The sequence below is a fragment of the Solanum stenotomum genome, chromosome 7 (assembly GCF_019186545.1).
Source record: "Solanum stenotomum isolate F172 chromosome 7, ASM1918654v1, whole genome shotgun sequence".
Lineage (NCBI taxonomy): Eukaryota > Viridiplantae > Streptophyta > Magnoliopsida > Solanales > Solanaceae > Solanum > Solanum stenotomum.
In genome coordinates this window covers 11099251-11115202 of record NC_064288.1, presented here as the reverse complement: position 1 = coordinate 11115202, position 15952 = coordinate 11099251, and the positions used below count along the sequence as shown (strand labels likewise).

Genomic DNA, 15952 nt, shown 5'->3' with positions numbered 1-15952 from the left:
TTTTGGTTCTTGTTTGTTCATAAATGGCTAAGGTCTACACTTTGGCTGAGGTCTCCCAGCACAACAGCGCTAAGGATTGTTGGTTGGTTATTAGTGGCAAGGTATAATTTCTTGATCTCTCCTATTTCATTATGTTTTCATTGCCTAGATCTTACTCTTTGATCAAATAATGAAACAATAGAAGGAAAAGATTCAATCTTGATTAGTTGTATGTGTTAAAAGATTGATTTTTTATCAAAATTATGTTATGCTTTTTGTAGACCACCATCTTTTATTTCTTGTTTTTATGTGGAGGCAATGGGGTTTTGAAGTGGGATGGGGTATGATCTCATCCTGTTGTTTGATTGTTTTGTGGGTTGAGGGGCTTGCATTATTGGATTTCATAAATTAATCGGTAGTTTTCTTGATTCCCTCAATGTGAATTGCAACATATCTATGTCTTTCTATTAGGAATTGCAGGGAGATAATCTAATAACTTGAAAGTTTCAGTCTTGGATTTGGAGACATGAGTGGTAAATATTTGATTATTAAACACCACAACACTCAAGCTCTGACTTCCTCTTCAGTAGCTTCTGAAACAGTTGGCAAAATTCTTCATTCACTCCTGCTAGAATGCGAGATTCTTATCCTCCGTTTTATTGAATTGAGGGGCGGGGTGGGGAGTCATTGTCTATGGTTTGTATTATTTGTTGAATATTTGATGGGCACAATTGGTTGCTAATAACTTGGAATTTTATTATCGCAAAGTAAAAACCCGCTTCGATCTTACAATTTTGACACTCAATATTTCTTGCACTCACAATCTAGCAACTCTATTTGTTCCTCGCTCTTATTTCTCACTTGTTACTTGCTTCAACAACATTATTTACTTGAGCACACTACAAACCTACATCGCAAATGAACCACCTATAAATATAGGCCATGATGGAAGTATCTAGCTAAGCATATTTACTACTCTATTCTAAAATGTTCCTTCAACTGTTTATTTCTAAAACTACCCTTTCTAGAATATTTCTGGACTTTTTTTTCTCTAGAACACTTATTTTAGAGATCTTCCTTCATTTATTTACAACCAGTGGCGAATTTACAGAAAAAAAATAGGGCATCCGCACCCGTGGTCTCTTCGTAAAATTAGATATTTTATATGTATATTTTTAAGATTTTGTAAAATATTATATTCTTGCACCCGTACTACGAGAAGTCTAAATGGTCCACGTGGTTAAATGTTGAGCTTTTGACCTTGAGGATTAAGGATCAATTCTCACTTCAATACATTTTACTTGGTGCACCCATGTTCAAAAAATTCTAGATTCGCTTCTGTTTACAACTCTTTCACTATTCTAGATTCTTTATGAAATATCTTAGATACTAATTAAGTTGGTGATGAGTTCTAAACACTCCCCCTTAACAACAACTTAATATGTTCTTTGTGTCCGTTGTGAGCTATTCCTGAAACTCTGCATCATGATGTTCATGCCCTTTGAGAATCTCAACCTCAGTCGGGCTACTCTAGTCCTTACTCTTTGGACCTTCGTCAAAGGTAGTAGTCTCTTTGATAGTGACCACCTCAATTAACGCAGCATTTATATATTTGTTGTTTGGGCGTTCCGGTCGTGTCTAACTTCTTAGTTGAGGTCGCAGAACTTCTTGGACTCCTTTCAACTCTTCTGGGGTTTCATGTACTCTAGTTTGCATGGGCTCTTATTATCTTTTTTTGAAATTATCTCCTTTGTATGTGATTTGTGTTTTTCACATATCTCTTATTCTGATTCTGCCTTGCTTCCTTGTCCTTCTCCTTCAAGTTTAAGTTGCTCTTGCTCTAATTATTTTGAATCTGGTAAGAGACTTATTTGTACCACCATGTTAGTGCTTCATCAAATACCACATAAGTTGTTTCGGCTGGCATGACATAGATTGACTCTTAAGCTTTTTCCCTCGATGATTGGTATGCTTGTAACCTTCATCTTTCAATATAACTTCATTTTGAAGTTCCACTTATGCCGAGTTGTGACGAGGCACAAACACTGTCTTGCCAACTGGAGTTATTTGCATTTTTGAATGATTTGTGGTCACCTTCAATCGGCTTTATATTCACTCACTCATGCTGATAATCTTTTCTCATCATCTGTCCTGTGATTGGAGCCATCCCGAGTCAACGATCCGATCTCATGTTCATAATTGACCAGTTTCTCACTTAGAGTTGTAAGTGTGAGCTCATCTTCTTCGTTAGAGTGAGAGTGACAAGTTCTTCCTATTGATTGCTTTCTTCAACTACATAAGAGGTTTCAAAATCCCAAGTTTCTTCCTCATCTTGCTTGTTTTGAGTTGAAGTAGCTATGTTAGGTTCAACTTCCTTGTACCAAAAGTCTCTCTAGCGTAGTATCCTTTCTTTCCACAATTATTGCACTTCTCCATTTTCCGTTAGTGAAACCTTGGTTCGTCTGCTTGTTATGTCGTGACTTCTTTGATATTGATTCTTATTGTCGTCCCTTGGGGCGAGCTTCTCTCGTTTGTTGAAGAGCACCTTATCTTCATCTTTTATAGAGAGACTTGATAGTGACTTTTCCAAATCTTCTTCATTTGCCAACAAATTTATTAACTTAGATAAAGTTGGTTCTCTGGACCACCCTCGTATGACCATAATTATGCTTTTATACGCCGATCTTAAACTATACTTTGCTGTTGATAATTAGTTTTTGTGGAGCAACAAAATGCTGCATTACTTTGAGTGGTTGGCATCAATTGCACCTTGTATTCCATGTTACCTCACTTTTAATATTCCTTTTTTCCCTTGCTTCTTCTATTTCTTCAAAAAATTCTGTTTACTATTTTACAGGTATATGATGTAACAAAATTCTTGGATGACCACCCTGGAGGTGATGAGGTTCTGATATCTTCAACTGGTAATATATTTTGACATATTCCTTCCTGCAACTAGAATTTTAGTGGTTTTGGTTTCCAGGGAAGGAAAAGTGAAGTTAGCCGGATAGCTGAGGGATAAGTAGAAAATACTTTCATCCAAATTAAGTCAAGCGAAAAGGTGTAGGAAGCTTGAGGAAAAAACTTTGTTTTATAATCTTTCCTTCTCTTCTATTCTTTAGCATGCAAGAAATGACTTTATTTTCCTTTATTTTACTGTGAATTCATCAAAAAGTACATTCTTTTGGAGCTTTCGTGGCATCCAACTGAAGCTTTACTGATTGATGTTGGAGTAATTTCTCAAATCTTAGATGTTGTTATCTGTAATGTAATAAAATCAGAGTTGTAAAGACAAATATCAATCACTTCTATATTTTGCCATTACCAACTTATTAGACAAGCTTAACCTTCTATTTAACGGTCTAGTTGAGTTCAGTGATTCGAAGGAGTAAAGAGTCTTAGTCAAGGGGTAATATGTTAGAAAGTTCAGAGTTTAGTGATATAAAGAACTATAGTCCTTTAGAAGACAGTTGTGAGCGAGTTCCTGATTCTTTGTGCAGGAACGGATGCGACTGATGATTTTGAGGATGTTGGCCACAGCAGCAGTGCTCGAGCAATGTTGGATGAGTACTATGTAGGTGATATTGATTCAGCAACCATTCCCACCAAAACCAAGTATACTCCTCCCAAGCAGCCTCAGTACAACCAGGACAAAACATCAGAGTTCGTCGTCAAGCTCCTCCAGTTCTTAGTTCCCCTGATTATTTTGGGTGTGGCTTTTGGCATCCGTTTCTATACCAAACAGTCAGCAGCTTGAAGATGGAGTTTATGGGGAATACATAGTAAGTGTCGAAAAGAAAAGCCAAAAACAGTTTAGGGGTGGGGGAGGCTCTGTCATCTGAGCAAGTCTTGGTTAAATTATGGGGATACTGGGATAGTAAGGAACTGTCTTTTGTAGCGATGAACCCTTTCTCAGACTTCATATGGCCTTCTTTTAGTGGTACTCTTTAAGATTCTTTGTTTCTGCAGTTGATAGTCTCTGCAAATTGAATTCCCTGTTTGGGTATTGATTTATTAGGATATTTCCACTTTCTTTGGCATGCCTACCTTTTGAAACGAGCAAAAAGCGTGGTTGATATGTTAAATTTTCACAAGATCCTCCAGAATGCATGTTAACATTACAACAACACATACCCAGAGTAGTCTCATTGAGTGGGATCTGAGGAGGATAGTGTGTATACCTCAAAGGTGAGGTAGAGATAGTTTTTGATAGACATGTAAACATTCTTTTTGCGTTTCCGATCCAATGTTCGGTACTCACATTGAAGCCCGACTTTTTGGACTTGTGTTGCGTAGGGCTCCCTACCGAAGTATGGGATGAGTAGCCCCATCCACTACACCACATCCATGTTAACATTATCCCAAAAAAGAAGGATAGGAAAGCAAAGAAGGCATGGTCTGTGATCTCTTCAAACTGAGGAGTTAGATTCATGCTCAAGTAGTGCTAATGTTTTCAAAGAGATGGCCAAAACAAGAAACATAAAAAATTAAAAATTAAAAAAAATAATTTAAACAACAAACCCAAAAAAGACGCAATGAGAGTTTTGAGAATCAACAAATTGATCTTAGAAAAAGAAAACATACAAAACTATGTTGAAGAGTGTTTTCTTTTTTCAAGAAAAGAACAAAAGGAGATGTTTACTAAATGGTAAGTGTGTGTTATGGAGTCACATAAAGTAGATAATAACAAGATAACTAACTGACTCATGAACTTTGAAGATATCAATCTATGTCACATATTATGCAGCATCAAAGTATACAAAAAATGGATCCTAGATACCACCAAATTGAGTCATTCTGAGATCATATTATCCAATTACAAGTATCTATTGGGTACTGTTGATCAACAAGGCCACCACTTTTTCCTATGTCTAATTCTTGTGTTCCCCTCCACCCTTTTGTCAGGTTTTGAACACTAACATATTATAAGATTGCTAATTTGGGTAATCAAGTTCCCTCCCCTTTGGTTATTTTTTGCATAAGCTTATCAGAAAGTCCAGAAATAAACTGACAAAATGGGTATATCAACAAGAGAAGAAGGTTTACTAAAGTTAGTACATCCTGGTCGGCGTGTTGAGACCCATACAAAGCCTATTATTGCAGCAGAAGTACTCAAGAAGTACCCGAGACACTGCATTGCCCGTCCAGATGTTTTCAAATTTCCCTGGATCGTTGTTCGTCCTGAAGCAGTTCTGCTTCCAGGCAAAGTGTTCTACATAGTTCCTAAGAAGACAATTTATGATCTTTTGAAGGCCAAAAGGCAGCAGAATCAACTTATGCCACTAGCAATCCCCACACTCAACAGTTACGATTCCCACGATTTTACTTCTATAAGTACTAGTCAAACCTCACTTCTCAGGGAAAACCAATTCCTCAAGAATCGTGACAATCGTCCTCTTAATGTTCAGAACTTAAATCTTAAGGAAAAGCAGACCCTGAAGAAGCATAGAGTCTCTGATTGGAGCTCATCGTTCGAGGGAATTAAGTCCTTGAATAATCTTGGAAAGCATCAGTTTCCTCATCGAAACTCGCTCCCTAAGTCAACAGCAGGAATGACTCCAAAGCACCTTACACATGGTAAGCACCCCAACAGGCTTCAGAATTCTCCTTGGTATGTTGCAAGTTACGAGGATGACGATTTTAAAGAGAATAGAAATGGACCTGATAACTTCTCTCAGCAGTCTATTGATGATTCATCCTTTGACAGTACATTTATGCACTCTAAAAGATATTACAACAGCAGCCATAGCCATTCTCCAGCATCACGAGTAGCCAACCACCGTTGTCAGTATACAATATGTTCCAACCAAGTTGAGCTGAAATCTTGTTTGAGAAAGACGGATAGTGAACGAGGGCAGCTCAATCTGAGGGTGACTTTTGGCATGCCAATTGTTACTAAACAATGGAAGAGTTACTTCCATGTTATTTGATGAACTGAATATTACCATTGAGATTCTTAGAATATCTGTGAAAAAGAAAGGAACAAAAAGTAGGAAAATTATGAAACAATTTGCCTAAAGAGGGAGCAAAAATATGATTCAGATGAAAGGTAGTTGTCACTTGTCATCAAAGGACTTCCTTTTGTTTATCTTTTGAGAGAGGAAAAGAGTAAAATGAACCATATGGAAAACCTGATAACATCATAGCGATACATCTAGAAAATGAATAAACTTTCATGCATTTAGTCCATTTGTTTGGAGACATGAAAATGAATTGCTGATAGTGAGAAAAGCAAGAAAATCGAAAGAATAGAAAGATAAATCAAAATAAAAACAAGTGTATTAGTCATATGGCTTGTGGAGGTTGGTTTTTCATATGAGTGTTATATTTGTCCAATTTCTGTAGATGAGATATATCAATGTGTATAACTTAAACATCCTTCTGGAGATCAGATTTATCGAAACTCAAAATTTACGTTACTTGAATGAAAAATGAAAAATCTGACTTGCTAAAGCATATCTCTAAAGCTCATATACAAGATCTGAGGACAGAAAAATAGAGAACAGAGATTACAAGTACTATTTGCACTAGGAGCAACCAAAACCTATCCAAGTAACTTTATGTAACAGGAAGTTTGTCTGTCATGTTCTTTCAGTTAGCTTAGAATCAGTAACTTGTGACCTCTTTGAGGAGGAACTAGACTCCTTGGAAGAACTATGTCCAAAGATGTTCAACTTCCCAATCTTTTTCGTGAATGTACTCATGAATCTCCGCGAGTTAGATTTTTCCATATTTTTCTTCATACAAACATGATCTTTCTCCAGGTCATTCAATCTCATCCTCATTCGTGCTAGTTCAAGTTTTAGTTCCTTATTTTCTCGTCTTAGAGAAGCATAATTATCCCTGGGAGACATAGCTGCACTTACAGCACCACTATTGATCCTCCACGATTGGTGCATTGGTTTATGATCATCATCAGGATAAGAACAAAATAAGGCATTTCGAAGCCTCATTTGCTCAAAGTAAAGAACCTGTACAATTGATTGGAGTGGGAGGCGTTCATTTTGTGCAGCGTGTGCTCCAGATTCTTGTGAGAGTTTCTGAAAATCAATCAGTTTGCATAGTCTCCTCCTGTCTGGATCTGATAAGGCCTGATGAGCCTGGAATATCCATGGGATGAACATCGATAATTAGTCAAAAGTAATAACTTAAGGAAGCTCTACGACTCGGTTAGTAATATGAACTTATTAGTTTAGAAGATTCTGTTAAAGGAAACATCCTGAACTCTGTGTAAAGTACTTAATCCTCTTCCTAGAAAGTTGTGTATCCATTTTAAGTCATTAGCAAATAGATTAGTATGAAACAATACCTTATTGTAATTTGGAACCATATTCATTTAAGTCATTATAAACAGGTAGTTTTCGAAGATAGAAAGAACCATAAAATTTTAAAACTTGTACTCAAACCAATAAAGTTTTCTGAGAAGCACATTTCAAGCAATTGGTTGTACATACTTTGAGGTAGACATCGATTGCTCGATAAAGTCCATCATGGATGGTACGAGCATGTGCTGGTAAGCTTTCAGCAATTGCTATGAACTTGTTCAGCTTTAGGTTTGCATCAGGTGCAATTTCAGCTAGGTAATTGTCCACCAGTTTTGCGACTTTGAATAATGCAGTTTGGGATGGCGAAGTAGGGCTATCAGACTCAAACACTGAGACATCATCCATATCTTCATCACTATCCTCCTGTTGAGAAAAACTAACCAAGATCCTATGCACTGTGTTGACATCAAATAATGTTTCACCAGCATTATGAAAAGAAGGAATGAGAAGATCATCGAGAGTAGCTATGTCTAATTGAGATCCTATCCGCCTCTCAAGATCAAGTCTACAAGCAACTGTGCAATCAAGCATCACAGCACTTCTCAGTAGCCCAAAAAGAAAGGTTATGGGAACAACCAATTTCTCAACAGGCATAAGGCTAACAATCGTCTCGACCACAACTTTTTCATGGTCATTTGAACCTGAAACCACATCAACTTTTGGTTGGGTCGACTGATTCCAGGAAGTGGACTTCTTTGTCAACTCCTTCTGAGCATAGTTAACTAGTGAAGCTGCAATACTTTCAGGCCTAACACCACGACATTTCATTGCTGTTATGACTCGTTGATACAAGTCAATACGAAGAACTGATAAATCCTCTATCCACCAGTCTCCTTCACACTTAGCCTGGCGATTCATATGGAGTCTACCAGAACTACTATATTCCAAGCGCGAGAAGCTTGAAGCAATCTGCTCCACACAAGCTTTAGAGGCTATAGCATCAATGCATCGGATAACTATTTTCAGCTCATCAGCCAAAGGGAGCAGGTTTTCGCATTGTTTAAGGACTTCAACACACATTTCAAGATTCTTGCTTACAACAACCTCGAGATACTCTTCAGCTCGGGAACCAAGGTTATTTTTCGAATACTCATCAGTCATCTCCAGATAATCAGACACACAACAAAGCTGAGCAACATTTGCAGCTGTAATCTCAAAGTTAACACCATAACAAAATTTGGCTGCTAGCTCAAATGATTCAGCTCCACCTGGTAGACTAAGTAGTTCAATCATCGATATATCAGAATCCCTGTGCCCTGCTACAAGCTTCCGAATTCTCCCACTCCTCGATACAAGAGGAAACTGCATCACATGTTTCTATGTTACAAGCCTTACACTGTAGTCTACGAACTTCGAATCAGTTTAGTCATGAAAAGGAACAATATAAATCACCTCCCCCCAAAAAAAAAAAAGTCTTTTGAGCTACAAACAAGACACACAAAAGAGAATTACCTTATGCAATGAAAATGTGCCTCCATCTACTACAATCATTATATCACTGGGAACGTCTCGAAACACCCTAAACAAAGATCAAAAGTTTGATTAGCAATAAGAAGAGAACATGATGTTCTAAAAGCACAAAAATCAAAACGCAAACCATTCATTATATCTCTGGTGCCGTGAACACTTGGCGAGCGCCAGCTGAGAGTGATGTTTATCCATGGAGATTAGTGAAAAAAACTGCAAGTTTGAGAAACAGAAAGGAAGAATATGAAGGTTGTTAAAGAAGGCAAAGGGAACAAAGACACAGTGTAAAATATTGATGTTGATCTACTTCTTTGGCCATTTTTGCATCAAACTATTTGTGCTCAAATCATAGATTAAAACACTTGTCCAAACTAATGGGCCTCTTCTTGTGGGTCATGTCCTTGATAGTACCAATAATTTCTTTTAAAAAAACACCCCCATTAACTCTCTAAATTTATACCATTTATATATTCTTATTGCTGTTGAATCAAGTTATATAAATTTGATTGAGTAGCAGAAAAAAGGAAGAAGAAATTTATGGAGTTTGATTCAGTTTAAAGAAGAAAACAGGGGAAATAAAGCGGGAAGAAAAAAAAAGGTCGTTATTCTGTTTTGACATATTTTACTTTTATCATTGCCGCTTTCTCCTTTTTGACAAAAAACACATTAAATGATTTTCTTACTACTCACTATTCTAAATTCGGGTCTCAAAATCAAACTCCATTCGTTCAAATCCGTCCAATTCATTCAAGTTTGGGTGAGGTATTACTCAATTCGTTCAAATCCGTCCAATTCATTCAAGTTTGGGCAAGGTATTGATTCCCAAAAATTGGGTTGAGATGTAGCTTAAATTGAGTCATGAGAAATCTTGTCAAAATATTTTTAAATTTTTATTTATTTATTTAATATGTTATATTTAACCATAATAGAAAAATAATAATTTTATTAGCTATTAAAAATTTATAAAAGAACAATTAAAACTTAGTAAGAATTGGATAGATTGAGTTGTGAATTTTAGTCCATTTCAACAAGTAGCTTTTCAGCGGGTCAATAACCCTATCTATCAACTCAACTCAATTCAACCCGTCCATTTGACACATCTGCTCAACTCTAACTCAAGACTTTTGCATATAATAATGAAAGAATCATACTATTCTACGGAACTTGTGGTATATTTGTATTATCCAAAAGAAAATATTAATATACCAAGTGTTGTTTTTCTTTGTTCAAGTATAACAAGTGTTATGATAATTCCATGTGTTTCTCTTTGTAGATTAAAAAACAAGCAATGACAAAATTTTGATCCATGAACTGAATAATTAAGTCCATAAATATAATTAAAAGAAAAGAGAATAGTATTAACTATGTATATATATTTTTTAAGTTGATTAATTATTGAAGATTTGGTGTTAAGAGCCAAAGCTGAGATAATACGAAATCTAGCTGTAGGAAAATAACTTGCTACCATCCAAAGGGCAAAAAATTGAAGCCAGTGGCTGTGGGCTGTAAACACAAATAATTGAAAGAAAAAAACAAGTTCATAATATTGGAATATTTATTATAACTAAAATGATCAAACCAGATGGCATTTGGTCATGTGATCTCCTTGATTGTGACTTCTCAATTGCATATCACAACCTCACTTAGTGGGGTATGATAAATTTGGGCTCCTATTTTTTTTACTTTGAAAAAAATAAAAAATATTATTATTATTATAAAAAAATGGTAATTCAAGAAAGGAAGAATTAAAAAATCACAGTGGGGTATTATTAAATGAGCGGTATGGTGTCCAAGCTAATCGGACAACTTTTTTTTGTTTTTGCCTGGTTTGGAGCTTGATTAAATTCGAATTGCATCGGAAAGTCTAGTAAAGCTTACGAAGGCGATTCCATACGCAGAAAGACTCGAATCCAAGACCTTTAATTAAGAATAAAGGAGTACTTATCATTCCTGCACCACAATCCTCATTGGTTGGATAACTTTTTCACTTTTTTCATCTGTTATATTTTTCTTCATGAATAATCACTAGCTTTTTATTACATCACTACATAAAAAATGATCTTTAGCGGCAATTAATTAATGGCAATAGCTCAATTACCACTAAATATATATTGTTAGCGGCAATTAACACTCTTCGTATATGTCCCTAAAGCCTTTAATGACATTGGATCTAATGACACTTAACTAATGCCGATAAAGACTTTAACACTCTTTATTAATGTGTTTATTTATTCTCGCTAAAAGTTATTTTTTGTTGTAGTGCATGCTCCTTACTTTTAAATGCACACATGCAAATATACATAATGTATAATATATATAATTAATAGTACATAATGAATCAAATTATCTAGGTAAAGGAGTCCATAACCTAAATGATGTGGAAAAAAAAAAAAAGAGGTGATCAAAAAGCATGTAAAATTAGAATTATATCCTAGTTTTAATGACACTTATTTACACACTAATTTAGTGAGCTATAGAGGTCCATATGTCTTAACACTCATCAAGTATTGGTTTAGTGGACCGTCTATGCATGACATATAGGTCACTAATTTAATGCATTAGTGCATCATACGTAGAATATGTCAACTTTATTCTGACACATTAATTTGATCATTTTTTTTATTTTTCTCCATCATTTAGGTTTCGAATTCATATAAAGATCTCATTAAATCACGCAAAGAGCATCAAAATGTAAAATGATCACTAGCAATAATTTAAATATTTATAACCAAATATCAATACACTTAGAGAAGGCATAATTAAAAAGAAGTTGTCATGAATAGGGGGAAATAACAAAAAAATCAATGATTACCATGTAAGTCAAAAATAGTTGTTGGTAAGATTATAAAACGCAAAATTTGGCTTTTGCACTCCAATCACTAAAAAAGTTTTGAAAAGGAAGGAACACAATGAGATAAATAAACCTAAAAAGAGCGACGGTGGCCACTTTTCATAATTTTATATCATCATTATCCACCACCACCTTACCTTCCACCAATTCATTCTTTACTTTGAAGAGAGCCCGGACCCATGTGTTCCCACCCTCCTTCTCGTGGCATTAATCGTAGCCGTTTCAATCTATGTAATGTAGTTTTAATTGAATCAGAATCTAAAAGGAAAAATATTTTTGAAACTTGCGATCTAAAACAAGTCAAAAATGTTTGTATGACTATAAATTATTTTATTAATGATTAAATAAGCATTTTAAAGACAAATTATTGTTCCCTCCATTCCAACTTATATGAGTTAGTCTGACTTGACACGTAATTTTTTTTTAAAAAAAGTTTGTGGTCTAAAATAAGTTATAAATATTTGTGATTAAAAATTAATTTATTAAGGATAAAATGGACTTTTGAAAATAAATTATAACTAAATATAGAAATATGTCATTCTTTCAGTGACTAACTAAAAAGAAAAATAAGTCTTATAAATTGAGACAGAGGATACTAAATATTGAATTGCATCATTCTTTTTAGACCAAGTAAATCCAAACTGGGATAGAGGGAATACCTTTTTTTCAAAAAGATAATTTAAAAATTATGTACACATTTAGTGTATTTTTTTTACTGTTAATAAATTTAGTTAAATATAATATACAAATTAAATTGAGAAATAATTATTCTCTCCGTTTTAATTTATTTCTATTAGTTACCTATTTAATAATAAAATAATATTAACTTTTACCAAAAATTCAAAATAAAATAGTTAAGTGTTTATGAAATAGGGCTGCGTATCGGTCGGTTCGGTTGGATTTTGAAGTTTATCGGTTCAATTAATCGATTTGGGTGTGTAGACATGCTAAACCATTAAGAACCATTATGATATTGGCTTATCGGTTATTTGTTTATCGATTATTGATCGTTATCGGTTCAATTATCGGTTTAATCGTTAAGATTTGACTCAAAAAATAAATGATTGAAAATCACTTAGAAACATGGTAACAAACTAAATAAACCGTGCACATGAGTTGATAAATTGTATCTTGCTAAAAAAACAACACTAATACATTTTAGAATAACCGAAAGTTTGAGACTGCCAAAAGTAAAAATATGAAACTAAATCCTAAGTCAAGGACTTTATATACCAAAATGGTATAAATATAATTTATTAATTTACTATCAGGTTATCGGTTAATCCGTTAACAAAAAACCTCAAACCGTTAAGAATCAATAACTCGATAATAAAAAAAAATAAAAACCATTAAATCAATTACCCATTACTGATAAATTAATAAAAAAAATTATTCAAATTATTGATTTTGATTCGATTTTGAACGATTCTATTATGATATGACAAGTTCCACCTCTTCTACTATTTGGTTTGCTCCAAGTAAAGAACAAATATTGGAACACTTGGTTTATAATAATGAAGTCAAAATCCATCATGTTCCTAGTCACTTGAATACAATCAAACTTTATGGACATAAGCATGCGCAGTAGGGACCCAAACGGACCCTCCCAACACAATTTGGCATGTGTGATGCCTTATTTGGCCTAGTTTTTAAATTTTTATTATTTAAAAATATATTTTTTTATTAATAAAAAGTATTTTCAGGAAGAGTAGTTCTTTGTATTTGAATAATTAATTTGAAGATCAATTTTATTACAATAAAAACACTATTTTGTGCTTGGTCAATTATTCCAAAAGTATTTATGGAAAACAATTATTTTTTAAAAATTTTAAAAAATAACTTTGCTACTATTCAAAATTAAAAACAATTATTTTTCTTTAAATGCTTAATCAAATATTATAACTTTTTAAATAAATATTTTTAACTTTTAAAAGCTTGACCAAGTAGACTACGAGTACTTCACCACTCTTCAATTTCTTGACAAAAATAATAAATAAGTAGATGTATAATCAATTCTGTTACTATTTCACTCTCATCCCTCTCTTTTTTCCTCTTTCTTTGGTTGGAAAATGACAAATATAATCCCTTAGAAGAAATATTTATGTGACTAGCAAAGAGAAGAATAAGATTAGATTTTTGTGGTTATATTGAACAATGATATGACCCATAACCATTTGTTAACCCTGAATAATTGACTGGTGACTGATTATGTGCAATTAGACTTGGACTAATTATGGCTGAATTTTGATTTGTATAGCTCATTAATAAATAAGACAAAAGATAATGTTTCCTCCGTCTCAATTTATGTGATGTGTAGTTTACTTTGACATGAAGTTTAAGAAAGAAAGAAAAAAGACTTTTGAAACTTGTGGTCGGAAACAAATCATAAATGTTTGTGTGATTATAAACCATCTCATTAAGGGTAAAGCGAGCATTTTAAAGTTAAACTGTTACTAAGTATAAAAATGTGTCATTTTTTTTTCAACGGACTAAAAAGAAAAGTACATCACATAAATTAGGACAGAGAGATTTTATATATATTCACAATATTTCCAAGCATTAATGGCAACTAAATTTGTATTTTCATCATTTTATCAATTCTACGTGGATTCGATTTGACTTGATATAGGACAAGTGACCTTAAAATTTCATCAAAGTAGTCATCCCAATACTAGTTCTAATTATAGTATTAGATAGATTAGACGTCTTACTATGAATTGAAGTTCAGCTTAAATTTGGCCTCTTGCATGTAGTTGCTAAATTACTTTCTCTATCATTTTCGATTAATATAATTTATTGGTTATTGGCTAATATATCTCTATTATTTGGTATATTTCTTGACCCTCACAACACATTCTTAAGAGTGAACTTAATTTGGTTAAAAAAAGGGTGGTCCATCATGATTCTCCTAATGTTCCTTTGCAATATAGTGACATAATGAAAAATAATATATATATCAAATATTCCCAGAGAATTTTAGATACGAATCTTGCAAATTAAGTAGTTTGGTAGGTCGTATAATAATAGTGTTAAATAAGATTTATTAATAGTATCGATAGTAGTTATTCTAAAATTATTTCTTATGTATTGTCTGATTTGGTGTATTAAAAATAGCATATTGCGTTGCATAATTTCCAAACTAAATATTTATTTTTAAAAAGGATAAACGCCTTAAATGCTCCTCAATTCTTTGAATTTGTACAAAATTACCCTTTGTTTACTTTTTAGACCTCGAATATCATTGATGTTAACCTTTTGGCTCAAACTAAGAGCAAATATGAGCTAAATGATTGATATGGAGTGTAGTTTTGAGCCAAAAGGCTGACGATAGGGGTATTTGGAGACCGAAAGATGAATGAGGGCAGTTTTGTCCTGATTCAAAAAGTTGAGGGGCATTTTAGTAGGCCCTTCTCCGTTTAAAAAAATACCCTCCACAAATACGATGAAAAGGATGCGGAAAAAGATAAATGTGTCTTAACCATGCTAATGCATCCATTATAAACGCTTGCAATGCTAATACCATGGTTTGTCATGTACTCCCTTCGTCCCAAAACAAGTGTCACATTAGTAAATATCACGTCCATTAAAAAATCAATAAGTACAATGTGTAGTTTACTAAACTGTCGCTATTTAATTAATGTTTGTTGGAAATTGAATACTATTAAGAAGGTGGATTATAAGGGTATAATTGAAAAAGCCTATTGTCTTGAATTCCTAAGGTGACACTTATTTTAGGACAAATTTATTTTGCTAAGATGACACTTAATTTGAGACAATTATCAATTGTAAAGTCCATCGTGTCAATAAATCAATGTTAGACTCTATTTATACTCTACATATGATTTCTAAAGAGATTAATTTAACAACTAAGAGAAAAATAGAAGAACCGTAATAAAGGCAATGATATAACTAGTAAAATAATTGACATAGATACCGTTTGAATTCACCAACATGATAAAGTTGGGATGACTATTACATAAGTCTATTATATATGTTATTGATCCGAAGATCGAAGAATCATTTTTTCTTGAGTACACTAGATCATAAACAAGAATACAAGTATATAGAAACTATAAATTAGGTGACTGAATTTTTTTTAGACATGCTAATTAAAAAGCATGTTGAAGGATGGTCTCTACACATTGACCGAAAATATCATTATTAACTTTGTCAATGCAATTATCTAATTATGACAATGCAAGATTATGTCACATGATACTGAATTATGTGAGCATACTTGAATTGGAGATTTTGAGTAGTCATAAACTTTTGAAAGGTAAGAAGATTGAATTTTATGAACATTACGTTTTAAGAAAGCAGAAGAAATTAA

The 15952-nt window shown here is 33.5% G+C and overlaps 3 protein-coding genes across 3 annotated transcripts in view; 2 read left to right on the top strand and 1 right to left on the bottom strand.

The window, feature by feature from the left end:
• LOC125871449 (cytochrome b5-like) lies at positions 1-3779 on the top strand. Its single transcript, XM_049552035.1, has 3 exons — positions 1-101; positions 2837-2903; positions 3480-3779. Exons 1-3 carry the CDS (start codon positions 24-26, stop codon positions 3734-3736), a joined length of 402 nt encoding a protein of 133 aa, XP_049407992.1. The 5' UTR covers positions 1-23; the 3' UTR covers positions 3737-3779.
• The window catches only part of LOC125871448 (cytochrome b5), a 10473-nt gene extending 6634 nt beyond the window's left edge, over positions 1-3839 (top strand). Inside the window, exon 4 of the transcript XR_007447013.1 lies at positions 3792-3839. The gene's annotated coding sequence lies outside the window, so the exon portion shown is untranslated. The remainder of the gene's footprint in view (positions 1-3791) is intronic.
• A 2487-nt stretch (positions 3840-6326) lies between these two features.
• LOC125871694 (BTB/POZ domain-containing protein At5g48800-like) lies at positions 6327-9365 on the bottom strand. Its single transcript, XM_049552339.1, has 4 exons — positions 8902-9365; positions 8757-8823; positions 7434-8606; positions 6327-7079 (listed from the first exon to the last, which is right to left on the bottom strand). Exons 1-4 carry the CDS (start codon positions 8964-8966, stop codon positions 6561-6563), a joined length of 1824 nt encoding a protein of 607 aa, XP_049408296.1. The 5' UTR covers positions 8967-9365; the 3' UTR covers positions 6327-6560.
• Positions 9366-15952: the final 6587 nt, after the last annotated feature.